The 13,466-nt window shown below is 47.7% G+C and overlaps 1 protein-coding gene across 2 annotated transcripts in view; it reads right to left on the bottom strand.

Moving 5' to 3' along the window:
• The window catches only part of ICE1 (interactor of little elongation complex ELL subunit 1), a 58,312-nt gene extending 46,068 nt beyond the window's left edge, over positions 1–12,244 (bottom strand). The window contains exon 1 of one of the 2 annotated variants that reach the window (XM_029216922.1): positions 11,941–12,244. In XM_029216922.1, the coding sequence (XP_029072755.1) occupies positions 11,941–12,024 (84 nt within the window). In that variant the 5' untranslated portion in view covers positions 12,025–12,244. Of the gene's footprint in view, positions 1–4,671; positions 4,751–11,940 lie in introns of those variants that run through there. The other variant, XM_029216924.1, reaches the window with a different exon arrangement.
• Between the last annotated feature and the right edge of the window lie 1,222 nt (positions 12,245–13,466).

Here is a 13,466-nt window from a genome sequence, read left to right as displayed (position 1 = left end):
CACTGAAAGCCAGTTAGGTCCTTTTCAGTCTTTACTAACAACAGGCAATGTATTTCCTTGCCCAGTTCTCTGGGAGATACTTCTAGTTTCCCCTAGGATAAAGTCCAAATAGGTTCCCTGCATTAGTAATAGCTGGGAACTTTGATAATCTCAGAAGACATATTTTTCATTTATATTTCTTTATGCGTGATACTGAGAAATCTTCCTTATCTCCTCTGGTCGTTCATCATTTTTCTTTTAGTAAGAAAAACGGCCCCTTATATCATTTGCTCATTGGTGTGGTTGCACTTTTCTTATGAGCTGCAATATATGAGGAACAGTAACATCTGATCCAAAAGTTACAAATATATACAGATGTATGTTTCTCAATTGATCATTAATATACAACTATATATGAATACAGTAGTTTCAAATATTCACATAGTTGAATCTGTCATTTTTCTTAAATTTTGGTTTCCTAATATATTTAGAAGGCTCTACCCCACCTAAGATGCTAAATCATAAGGAGTCTTCCACATGTTTTTCTAGTACTTTTATGCCCTTTCTTCCTATTTCTATCTTTATTCTAGAATTGATTCTTGGGTACAGTAGAGACTCTGAACATAAATCAAAGGGCAATGAATGGACTATTCAATAACTTTAGTGTATCTGGCTTTCCACATTTAAAAAAAAATCTTTCATTATGTAAAAAATAAATTCTACATGGCAGATTTCTAGGCAGAGAGGGTAAATAATGCATCTGCTTTTACTCCCTCCCTAAAACCAGCTAAAACTGAAGTCAAGGGATTTCTTTTCCCAAAAGGCCAAACCCACAAGGATGAGAAGCGGATAAAAGACAAAGGAACACAGGAAAGCTGACTTGAGAATACTGATTCAGCAGACCCAGGAGAGGCAGGCAGGGCGAGGGGGGACAAACCACTCAATTCTCAGTTTACACTACAAAACTTCAACAAGCACGGAGGGGCTAGGGTCCTCAGGAAGGTTGGGCGGGGGTCACTAAGAAGATAACTAGTTGCAAGCTTCCTGGTAAGCATGAACCCTCAAATCCCCACTCTGCTCTGCTACCAGGAAACTGCCCCACCCCTAGCCAGCAGGAGGAGGTCTGCTTTTTGAAGAAGCCTCTGCCTAGAACACTGTGAACACTTGGGGCAGGTGGAATGCACCAAAAACAGAGGGACCAGGTACATCTAAGCAACTGCGCTGATACTGACCGCCTGCTTCTCCCCATTAAGCTCCCAGACAGTGGCAGCCAATCCTTTCGCCCTCCAGGCAGAAGACTAGAAGCCCTTTCTCTGAGGAAATCTAACCAGCCTGGAGACAAGATCTAAAGTAGCAACATGAGATATTCTTCAGTCAAGAAGTGGCCCACCCAGACCTACTGCAATGAAGCTCAGGGTCCAAAAGCCCACAACAGTCATCATTGCCAGCCACCGCTCTATTAGCTACCGCTCTTAATATGAACAATCAATCAAAGATGTCCAAACATCAGACAGAAACCTGTAATATGAAAGAGAGACCAAAACAAAATGAACCACAGCAACTTGCAGTAGACAAAAACTGAGAAACCTTTAAAGGTACTAATTAACATGACTTGAGATAAATGATGTTATTTTCATAAAACAAGAACAAGCAGCTATTTTTAAAAGGAATACTCAGAGTTCTTAGAAGTTTTTCAAAAAGTTTTTAAAAAGAAACACCCACTAGGATGGCTGAAATCAAAATGACAGACAATAACAAGTGCTGGTGAGGATGCAGAGCAACTGGAGCCCTCATAGCATTGCTGGTGGAACAGGAAACGTGCAGCTGCTGTGGAAATAATTTGACACTCCTCAAAATGCTAAACAGTTAATTAGATGATTTAGCAATTCCATTCCTAGGTATATGCCCGGGAGAACTGAAAACATGCCCACGCCACATCTGTACACTTTTATGTAAAGGAGCATTTATTCACACTAGCCAAAAAGTGGAAATAAACTAAATGGCAACTGATAAATGGATGAACCATCACCTGATGGATGAATGAATAAAATGTGGTACGGCCATGCAATGTGAATATCTGACAATGAACTGGAATGAATGGCACATGCTACGATGTGCATGAACCTTGTAAACCTGCTCAGTGAAAGAAGCCAGTCACAAAAGGCTATACGCCGTATGATTCCATTCATATGAATTGTCCATAATAAGCAAATCCAGAGAGACAGAAAGTAGCCTAGTGATAGCCAGGGACTTGCAGGCTGGGGAAGGGGGATGTCTGCTGATGCTTAAGAGGTTTCTTGGCAGGGGCACGGGGCAGGGTAAACATGTTTTACAAGTGGCGACCAGGTTGTGTAACTGTGAATATGCTAAAAACCACCTAACTGTACATATTAAAAGGATGAACTTTATGGTATGTGAATTACACTTCAATAAAACTGTTATAACTAAATTAAAAACAGGGAAGCAAAATAAAAGACTCAGAAGATTTGATGATAAAGTTGCAAAAATGTCCTCCAAAATTTAAACACAAACAAACAAAACACAGATGTAGGAAAGAATGAAGAAAAAATAAAAATCAGACTGTCAGCGCAAGAAGTCTCACATGCCCAACAAGAGTTCCAGTAAGAGAAGAATGGAAAAATGGAGAGATCACTGAAGAAATACTGATATTCAAGAAGAAAAAAACCAAGAACTGAAGCCAGAAGTTTCTAAATTGAAAGGGCCCAGCACATCGATACAAACTGGATACAAACCATGAAACATAAACATAAAATTTCAGAGCATCAGAGACAAAACAAAGATCCTATGAGAATCATGACAGAAAAAAATCAAAATGAAACAAGTCATATACAAAGAACCTGGAATCAGAATGGCTTTAGACTTCAACTATCATCTAGAGACCTAGAAAGCAAGCCTTCAAAATTTTGAGGGAAAATGAATTCCAAGGTAAAATTCTGCACAAGCTATCAGCCAGTCATGATGGCAAAACAGACATTCTCAAACCTGGAGTCTCCACAAACTCACTTCCCAGACACCCTTGCTCAGGGAGGTGCCAAAGGATGTGGACACACTCCACCCAAATCCTGGAGTAAACTGAGAAAGGACGAGGTGGGCGCAGAACAGAGGTAAAGAGAATCCAGGAAGGCAGCTGCACACCAGACTGGAGCAGCTCTAAAGGCCCAGAAGGGGATTTTTTTCCCTTAAGAACAAAACGACAGAATTATCGGTGGAATGAAGGCATTAAGATGATATTTCTACCTAACTGGCAGAGAACTGCAAGCGCCACGTAGCGTCATCACGCATTTAAATGGATTATTATTATTATTATTTTTTTTTTTTTGCAGTACGCGGGCCTCTCACTGTTGTGGCCTCTCCCGTTGCGGAGCACAGGCTCCAGACGCGCAGGCTCAGAGGCCATGGCTCATGGGCCCAGCCGCTCCACGGCCTGTGGGATCTTCCCGGACCGGGGCACGAACCCGGTCCGTGCAGGCGGACTCTCAACCACTGCGCCACCAGGGAAGCCCTAAATGGATTCTTTTTTAAATAACCTCCTTCTTTTCCCATTCTCTTTCGAGTTCTCTGCTAGTCAATCTCATCTTCCCAGCCTTGCTTCCAGATGCCATTCTGTAATGTCAAGAACTGTGCCAGAGACGTTCCAGAAACCTCAGGCTCTAGAGGTAAGACACAGCTGGATTCAAATTCCTGTTCCACCACTTCCTGGAAGGGTGCCTTGGGCAAACTGACTTAACTTACCCCTGCCTCAGTACTATTTCCAATGTTATAGATAAGGAGACTGAAACTGGTTTGAGTGTGTGTTTCGGGGGTAGGGGGTTACCTAACTGGCTTGCTATCAGGGTTAAACAGAATGAGCCATATAAAGTGTTTAACAGTCTCTGACACATAGTGAACACTCATTAGCATTTTCAAGATGAAAACACTGAATTAAGGAAATAGTCATTAATCGGGGAAACAAGAAAACACACAGGTAAGGAAAAATCATCCTAAGTTACTCCATAGTTTGGCTCTGAAAAACAAATGGTCATAATGATGTCAACTCCGAATAGTGACCTAAGGGAAATTCACAGCTACACTGAGAGGACTTTTTTTTTGGGGGGGGGGGGGGGGGGGGCAGGAGGGAATGCTCAGGAGTGCTGGGGTACAGGGCAGAAAGACAGCTCAATCCTCACCTTCCAAAGTCAGAAATCAAACAATATGCCTAAAACTGAAAAACAAGCAGCAGCAATATACATCTATTATTTAACCAGATGAAACAGAGTGCAAATAAAAGTGGTATCTCTAGGGAACGGGGACAGACTGGCTGGGGGCTAACAAATTCTGTACATCTAGCTGTCTCTCTAAACTATGCTCATGTATAATTCTGATTTTAAAGACTTAAAACCACAAAACATAGCATTACACAGGAAAATAAAACACAAACTGAGTGAGGACAACTTCTTAGTTTCCTACAGCACTCCAGTCCCTAACTTTTTTCCTATGGCCTGGCTGAGTGGCAGCTTGAATCTGGTCTGTTACTGCAGTGTCCTAATAAAACATTCTTTGGTTTTTCTCCAATCTGATTCAAAGGTCACTTAGGTTGATTGCAATCAAGGTCTCTAATGGATCTCAGAACTGTGAATGCTCAGTGGGCTGTGTCTAGGTGGAAGGCAGTAGTTCACTTACGAGTACACACACCGTGTGCCCTCCCTGCTGCTGTCCAGCCTCTAGGGAAGGATGCAGGGTCCAGGGTGTTGTTCTTCCTCTCCAGGCAAGGGGAAGGTGGCCTGGCGTCTGTTGATTACAGCTTCTCTCCCTGCAGTCTTGTCCTCTCCTTCTGGAACTTCTATTATAACATCTACTGGAAAGCTCAGATTTATCCCCAGTTCTCTTTTCTGCTGTCCTAACTCCCACCTTCTGTTTTTCTCTGCCTTCGGGCCAAGCTCCTCAAGCTCTATCACGCTCACCCGCTCACGTGTTCCCTAACACAGCCCCCAGAGCAGCCCTCGCCCCGCCCCCCATGCCACTCAGACGCGCTCCCCATACCCCCGCCCCCCGCCGTAGCACACTGTGCATTTCAGCCATACAACAGCCTCCTGAACGTCACCGTGAGCATGGAGCACCGAGGAAAAGAGAGGCAGTGCGCTCTGTGCTTCCCGTCTCCCCTCCCCTTCTCGGGGAAGCGGGATCAACATGGTGGCTAAGCGCACAGGGTGAGGAGAGGGGGCCTTGGCACGGAGCACGCAGTGGGCCTGGGGGCTGAGAAGTGGACAGAGGAGACGGCAGTATAGTTAGGAAAGCGGTTTTACTAAACCACTAAGTACAATACATAGACACAGAGCGAACAAGGAAATATAGATAATGGAATAACTAAATTGCCTGAGTCGACCTCAAATTATACTAACATTTGGAGATGGGAGACTTAGCTGTGGGACTGCCCTTTGCACGGACAGGCCTGCCAGCTTCCCTAGCTTCTACTCACGATGTGTCCAGAGCACTGCCTCATCCCCAAGGGGTGGTGCAGACAAGAGTTCACAGGGTGGCCTGAGACTGCTGTCCTTAGAAAGGCCTGCTGGAGACGTGGGCCCTTCGCTGGCGTCTGGGAACTTGGATTTCTGGAGGGTTCCCACCATTCCCCAAACTGACAAGAGTGGCGCCCTGTACCTCAACTGTGCAGTGTAGCCGATGCTGAAACCTGCTTTCCTTCTGGGAGTCTGGAGTTTGGGTACATGCTAGACAGGGGGTGCCCACGTGACCAGCCCCTAGCAGTCTTTGGGCTCTGAGTCTCTAATGAGAGTCCCTGGTAGACGATACGTCACACGTGTCACAACACACCGCTAGAGGAATTCATGAGTCAAGTCACTCACCTGGTTTCCTCTGCACATCACCCCACTCGCCTGTCCTTTGTATCCTTTCACTACAATATACCACACCCTGGAGCAGTCCCCCTAGGGAATCACTGACCCTGGTGTGGTCTTGGGACCGCTAATACAGTGTAACCACCAAAAATGTCTCCAGACCTGGCCAAATGTTCCGCAGAGGATACAAGGCTGTACTCAAACTTCCCTGAACGTGAAAGACAGAGAAAGACTAAAGGAAAAAGGCTGAAGAGACGTGACAATGACATACAACACATCTTCCTTATAGGACCTTGAACCAGAAAGGGAAAAGCTACACCTGGGCCTAACCATAAGCACAATCAGATGGGTCTATGGGCTGGAGGGAAGTGCTGCACCGAGGCTTACATCCTGACTGGAGAGCTGTGGCTCATTCTGCTGACAAGTGCTCAGGTATCGAGGAAACACTCTGTGGAGTGCGCAGGGGAGGGAAAGTGTGCGTGTGTGCACACCATGATGGAGTGAATGCAACCATCTTGACAACCTGTGAGTGGGGTGAAGAGAATACCAGAGTTCTTCGCACTATTCTGGCAACTTTCCTATGAGTTCTCAATTATTTCAAAATAAATTCTTTTTTAAAACCACACTAATCTCCTTGATTGCTCTGCTGTGGGCGATCTGCTAAATGGTCAACTTGAATCCTCTCTGATAAGCCACACTTCCTCCTCCTGTTTGCTAACTTCTTATTAACTGCTCTTACTTAAAACTGAGAGTCTAGGTCGAGCTCCGTCAGAGCTGAGTGTGTCTCTGAACGGTTAGGCAGGACCCCGGGTGACGCCCTCTGGCACAGTGGTAACAGCCCACCCCTTTTCACCTGCGCGCACCCACCAGGATGAGTTGAGAGGCTCTGGCGCCCGGGAAGGCAGGCTCCAGCCTCGCTGGCCTCGTTTTCCTCTCCTCGCCTTTTGTTTTGTGCTTACTCTATCACAGACTCCATTCTCCCCTCCTAGTCTTTGACATGATGCGCCCTCTGTCCATACTCTCCCTCCATCGCTTCCCTCTTATTTAGTCAGGAACCACCTTCAGGCCTAGACTCACTTCTGCTGCAAAGCCTTCACCCATCCGTCCTTGATGCTCCCAAGGTACCTACCCTGAACATCCCCTAAAATAGTACAGTTGACCAACATGTATCTGACCTGTGCAGGTCCACTTTTCCTCAAATTTTTTTCAATAACTATGCGTACTTATTACACTACAGTTATATGGTGGTTGCTTTTTCACTCATCCGTAACTTTAGCCACAACACAAGCTCCATGCCTCTTCTGTTCATGGTTGTATTCCAACACATGCCACGGCATCACAGACACAGTGACGCTCAAAAAATGTTCACTAAATGAATGAATTACAATTTTGTAAGCATTCTTTATAACCACTTACAAATCATTATGTCTAGGGACAAGTATGTTTCAAGTTCCAAATGATGAAGTTCAAACCACTGATGATTATCAAATGGGAGTTCAACAAAAGTTTATATAAATAATTCGCTCAAACCTGCTCCAAGGACAACCAAGCACCATTTGTTCTGACTGTATTCTAGTTACATGAGCTAAACAGTATAACTATGTGCTTCAAACACCCACCTGGATTCCCAAGGGAGTTAAACTGTCTCACTCTGCAATGGCTGAAACTAGTAAAATAAAAGGGCCTCTCCTTCACCAGAATTAAAGGGACTTATGCCAGCTTGACTTAAAACCACCCAAGACTTGTTTAATTGCACATAATATCACCAGAGTAAGGATCTACCTTGGTTTAGGATTCCCAAAGCTCGGCAACCCATATGCACACTGGGCTACAGATCAGTGATAAACCATTATAACCAATAAGGATGAGCAAACAGATACGGTGATGTGAGAGACTAGAAAAAGAGAAACTAGTGGGTATCTCCGCACCCACTAAAGAAAAAAAGGGCAGGGAACTCCCTGGCAGTCTGGTGGTTAAGACTCTGCACTGTCACTGCTGAGGGCTCGGGTTTAATCCCTGGTCAGGGAACTAAGATCCCACAAGCTGTGGGCATGGCCAAAAAAAAAAAAAGAGAAAGAGGGCAGGGAGGAGTGAGACAGGAAGGAAGACTTGCAGCGCACCCCAGCACTGTTCCACTGGGGACAGAGACAGCCAGCCTCCCACGGAGGTTCAGAATGAAGCCACAGCACTGATGCCAGGGCTCGTGCAGGCAAGACGCTTGTAATGTGCTCATATATGTTCTGCAAGATCCACAAGTCTCAGTGTGTTAGAGCTATACAGCACGATGCCTCCTCTATGTACAGAACCTCTTCCATTTCTCCCTGGTACAATTTTAGTTGAAATACAGAACTTGCTGTGACACTATGTAACCCTGCAGAAACTTCTTTTCTACCGGTGACCGATCATGGACCTTCTACCTGGCAAATGCCATCGCCTGTTCTCTGCCCTCCATCTTTCTCATCCTGATTTCCGTATGCTTCCTGTTTACCTCTGTTTCTCCTTGCTTCACCATTCCATGCTCACCGTAGTCATGAGCCCGCTGGTTTTCTTTTAAGAGACAGAACACACTTCTCCATTCTCTCTCCCTCTCCAAATAAAATTCTTACAATGAACTCAGTGCCCATCTGACCTAGCTGCTTCACTATTTCCCTGGAAGTATATCACAGTACCTTGGAAGCACCTCGCACTACAAACAAATGTGAAAACAGCTGAAAATCCACTATGCTGACGTCATTCCAAAGCTTCGCTCCTACATTTCCAACGTCTCTCCCATCTTGGTGTCTGCTTTTTCCTACCTCTACCACAGTTCTCAGAGTCACTCAGGATTTAAATCTCTGGACCTTCTGTTTTCCTGACTCGATATCTGTCCACTCTTTGCAGTTTCTCACATTCAGAACCTTCTTCTTCTCTATTCTCAATCCCAAGACCCTTCAGTTAAGCCACCCTCTTATTACCACTAGCATGCATTAGTGAAATCATTTACCTCCTCAATCCAGCATGCACACCGCCACCGGTTATTTTTACTACAAACACTGCTCTTGTGTAGTAACCATACAAAACCCTTCACTCTTCATGATGCAAACGGAATTAAGCACAAAACTTTAAGGTGGTTACCATTCAAGGTCCTCCATAATCTGCCAGGAACCTACTTTTCCAGCCTTACTTTGCAATATTAAAGACTTGTTCCATGGACTCCACTCACAACTAACCATTCTCTTCCCCTAAAAATGCATTCCAGGCAACAGAAAACCCAAATGCAATGGAGTACTGCAATCTAGGAGAGAGGTCTGCAAACTAAGGCCCTTGGCCTGTTTTTGCAAATCAGGTTCCACGGAACATAATCACACCCATTCCTTCAGTGTTATCTGTGGTCATCTTTACACTATGCAGGCAGAGCTGAGTATCTGTGAACGGGACCACAACACCTAAATATTTATGATGCTGCCCCTTACAGAAAGGCCTGCAGACCCCGGGACTTAGGGACTTCACGGGACAACTTGTACTGCTGTTTTGAGAACCAGTAGCAGGAATGTGGCATGGGAGGAAGGGAGGCGGCGACAGAAGGCTACTGCAAAAACCCCCGGGGCCAGAGATTACAGCAGTTCACACAAGGGTGGAAGCAGTGGGGATGGTGAGAAATGGGTGGCTAACAAAGAAGCCAACAGAATCAGCTGATGGACTGGATGCAGGTTGTTAGAGAAAAGTGAGGAACCAAGGATGACATCTAGTTTCTGGCCTAAGCTACCAGAAGGATACAGTTGCTACTTTGAACCAAGATGGGGACTACTACGGGTAGACCAGGTTTTTGAAGGAAAATCAGATCCACAACTGGACAAGATAATTTACACCAGTCGTTCTCCTGCACAAAAGCCTCTCAGGACTCACTATCCTTTCAGAGTAAGAGCCCAAATCCTTACAATGGTCTCTAAGGGCTCCCACAGTCAAGCTCTCTTCTCTCTGACTTCATTAAACTCCCTGATTGCTACAGGTCGTTTGTGTCCCCCACAAAATTCATATGCTAAAACATAATCCCCAATATGCTAGCCATTTGGAGATTGGTCCTTTGCTAGGTGAACAGGTCGTAAGGGCAGAGCCTCCATGGATGGAATTAGTGTACTTATAAATGAGACCCCAGAGAGCTCTGAGCTCTCTCCCTGCTTCTGCCATGTGAGGACACAGCAAGAAGGCATGAACCAGGCATCTTGCTCTCACCAGATACCAAAGCTGCCAGTCCCTTGATCTTGGATTTCCCAGCCACCATAACTGTAAGAAATAAATTCCTGTCGCTGACAAGCCACACACGTTATGGGACTTCATTAGAGCAGCCCCAAGCAGACAAGACACCAACATGCACTCCACCCTGCCCACAGCGCCTCCCGCTCTCCCCGAGCACACCAGTCAAGCTCCTGCGTCAGGCCACCACACCTGACGTTTCTATTGTCTGGGATGCTTTTCTTCAAATACATCAACAGAACTTACTCTCACCAACTCTGCTCAAATACAACCTCTGTGCGGACTCCCTATTTAAATTCCACTAGCCCCTGGCCCCTTCCTCACCCTTTTGTTCTCCCCCCTTCTCTGCTCACTTTATCTCCAGCACATTTATTACCTTCTCACATAACTTGTTTAATCTGTCTCCTCCCCCCACCTCCTAGAATGAAAGCTCCAAGAGATGGAGAATATTTGCTTTTTCCCCCCACTGTGTAACTGCACTGCCTAAAACACAACAGGTGATCAATAAATATTTTTTGAGTAAATAAACCGGCCCAAAGAATAAATATAACTCGTGAAAGAGTCAAGAGAACTTCACTCACGTTCCTGGGTTTTGAGGGGAAAAAACAAAAGCACGTTCTAAATGCCTACGTGCGGCAGCTCAGCTCAGACAATTATTTTACTAGTAGCTGCCCCTCTGTTTCAGAGTGCCAGCACATGACTTCCTTTTCTCCCTCCCCTGCTCTCAGCCCTTAAATGTTTGGGATCAGTTCATAGATGATGCAGTTTAAAAACAAAACAAAACAAAACCCTAAGCTTATCTAGCCTACATTCCTTTCTGGTTTCATCAGTGCTCTCCCCTCTGCGCTACACTCACACCAACCAGACTTCATTCTGCTCCTCAAAGACACCTTGCTCCTTTTCACGTCAATAATCGCTCGCCCGTTAAGCCCTCTACCTAGAAAACTCCTCTCACACCTCTGCCAGTCTGCTTCTTCTCATCATTCAGGTGTCCGAATGCCACCACTTCAAAATCACCCTGCCTGCTGCCACCCCAGCCAAGAGACAAAACCACCACTCCAACTCCTCCTTTATTTTCCTAACACTTAAAACCTTCTAAAGTCCTATTTGCACACATGTATCTTATTTATGACAGCAGATCTTACCTACTTTGTTCACCACTACGTCCGTGGTGCCTAAAATACTAAGTAAAATAGGTGACAATTTAGTTACATGTCAATACCGTGGCAGACAGTTCCGCTTTACCATTAAAGACACTGATAGCCAGAAGAGAGACTCCTGATATCAGGTACCTGGGAGAGTCTACTGGAAACGACTGCTTGGGACTATTTCCACGACTCCGTGAGACCTGGGGCCACACACTAGCAGCTCTTCTGTAACGGTAGCGCACAGACCACGCTACAGTTAGGGACCTCCAGTATCGTCATGCCTTTAATCGATGAACGACCCTCTCGGCCAATCCGCAGGCCGCATAAGAACCTGCCCCCAGGCAAGAAATATTTTAAGGACAGACCAGCACAATAAAAAAAGCTTATTCTGGGAAAGGTGGCTTCGCTTGTCATTTTGACCATCCCTCATCTACCTACAAGTCAGCCCTGGGGAGCCCTGAGACTGCGTAAAGGCAGCAGGGGGCCCTCCAGAACTCGCTCCCCAACCACTGCATCCCAGTAAATGAATCCTGGATCCTAAACCTAAATAACGCAAAGGAAGCCGTTTCCAAAGCAACTGAAGGAAAGGGCGGCAGGGGGGAGGGGGGCTTCCTCCCGGGAGTGGGAGCAGCGCACGGAAGCTTAACGCGCGCGGCCCGACCCGCAGCCGGAGCCCTGAACGGCCGGCCCAGCCCCTCCGCACCCTCGGCCCGGGGGAGACGCCGTACCTGCTGCAGGGAAGCGCAGCCCTGACAGCGTGAGAGGTCCGCCGCCGTCCCGGGCGCTGCCGAGTGGGTCTCGCCCGGCATCATGGTGCCGCCGCCGGGCCCGGTGAGCCCGCGCGCCTCAGGGACCCGCGACCTCGGCCCTGTCCTGCCTCTGCTGACGCCGCCGGGGCCGCCGCCTGCCAGGCCGCTTCCCGCCGGGTCCGGGCGGGTCCATCCGTGCACAGAGGTCCCCGTGGAGCTGACAAACCACTCTCCGAGCCAGAGCTGCCTCGGGCACTAGAAAGAAACGATACCCGGCGCGGCCCCCGAGCGCGACGCAGTCCGGCCAGGACCCCGCCCCGCCCTGGCTCGCTCCGCCCCTCGCCGCGGCGCGGGGCTGCCTGAGGCGCTGCCTGAGCAAAATAGGGAGCGGAGCCGCGCCGATGCGGCTGGGAAGACAGGTGCGAAGGAAACGTCGAGGAGAGAAGAGACATCGGAGGGGCCCTTCTTCCACAGTGTAGGGTTTACTCTTTCATTGCCGGCTTGCTGTGTGGCACACTTCACATAGACACCTAAAACCTTCAACGAAGGAGAGGTGACCTGAGAATGACGTCATTCCGGCGCCTCATGGTCTTGAAGGACCCCGCACCCGGACGGGTCAGTGCGCGATTCTTAAGTGGAGGAATGGGCGCTGTCCGAGTCCGGCCGGGTCCAGGAGGAGACGGCAGGACTACAGCTCCCAACGCCCCGCGCGGCGGGCGGACACCGAGTGGTTCCTCCGGCCGCGCCCGGTGCGCTTTGGCGCCTCGCCTTGTTTGTCGTCGCCGCTGACCAGTCCTTTTCCGGGAACGTCTTTCTTCCCGACAGCGCCTGCTGTGTCCACTTGCCGTCCGACCCGGCGCTCCTCGGCCGCATTCCAGACCCATCCCCGCCGCGTCCCTGAAGCCTCGGCTGTGGGCGCCGCCACCCACTAGGTGCCAAGCACAGCGCCTGGCCGAATCCTCGGCGACTCTGCCACCAATTGCTAGCTACTACCAAGTCTTATTTTTTAAATCTCTTGGAAAGGGAAAAAATAAAAGAAATCCTCACCCGACCGCAGTTCCTGGATACATTCACGTCCCGATCTTCTTGTTTGAACCGAAGTTTTTCGCATCTGTATGCCAATACCCACCGCCACCAGAATCTTTTTGATAATCACAGCTTGCTGTCATCGGTACCTTGCTCGGAAGCCTCCCGTGGCTTCCCGACGTCTGGCTAGAAAGTCCAACTTCTTAGCATTCAGTACAAGCTTTGTATGTGTTAAGGAGACGTCCAGACCTTACCCGCTCCTTCCTAAATGTACAGGATGGAAATTGCAACTGAAAACACCCCTTCCAAGAAAGCATTCTGGGTTCCTCTCCAAATATCGCACCCCTGCCCTTGCTTACATGCTCTGTGGCTGACGCTTGCTGTGAGGTGGAGGGGCAAGGTATCCAGCACATCCCTAGATTACCTGTCGTGGGCACTTAAGACGCACCTGTACTTGTCTCAAGAGGTGCTGTGGGATG

Source organism: Monodon monoceros, unplaced genomic scaffold (genome assembly GCF_005190385.1).
Source record: "Monodon monoceros isolate NGI ecotype Baffin Bay Population unplaced genomic scaffold, NGI_Narwhal_1 Super_Scaffold_12, whole genome shotgun sequence".
NCBI classification, from domain to species: Eukaryota; Metazoa; Chordata; class Mammalia; order Artiodactyla; family Monodontidae; genus Monodon; species Monodon monoceros.
The sequence above is the reverse complement of the archived record's forward strand: the minus strand, read 5'-3'. Positions and strand labels throughout refer to the sequence as shown.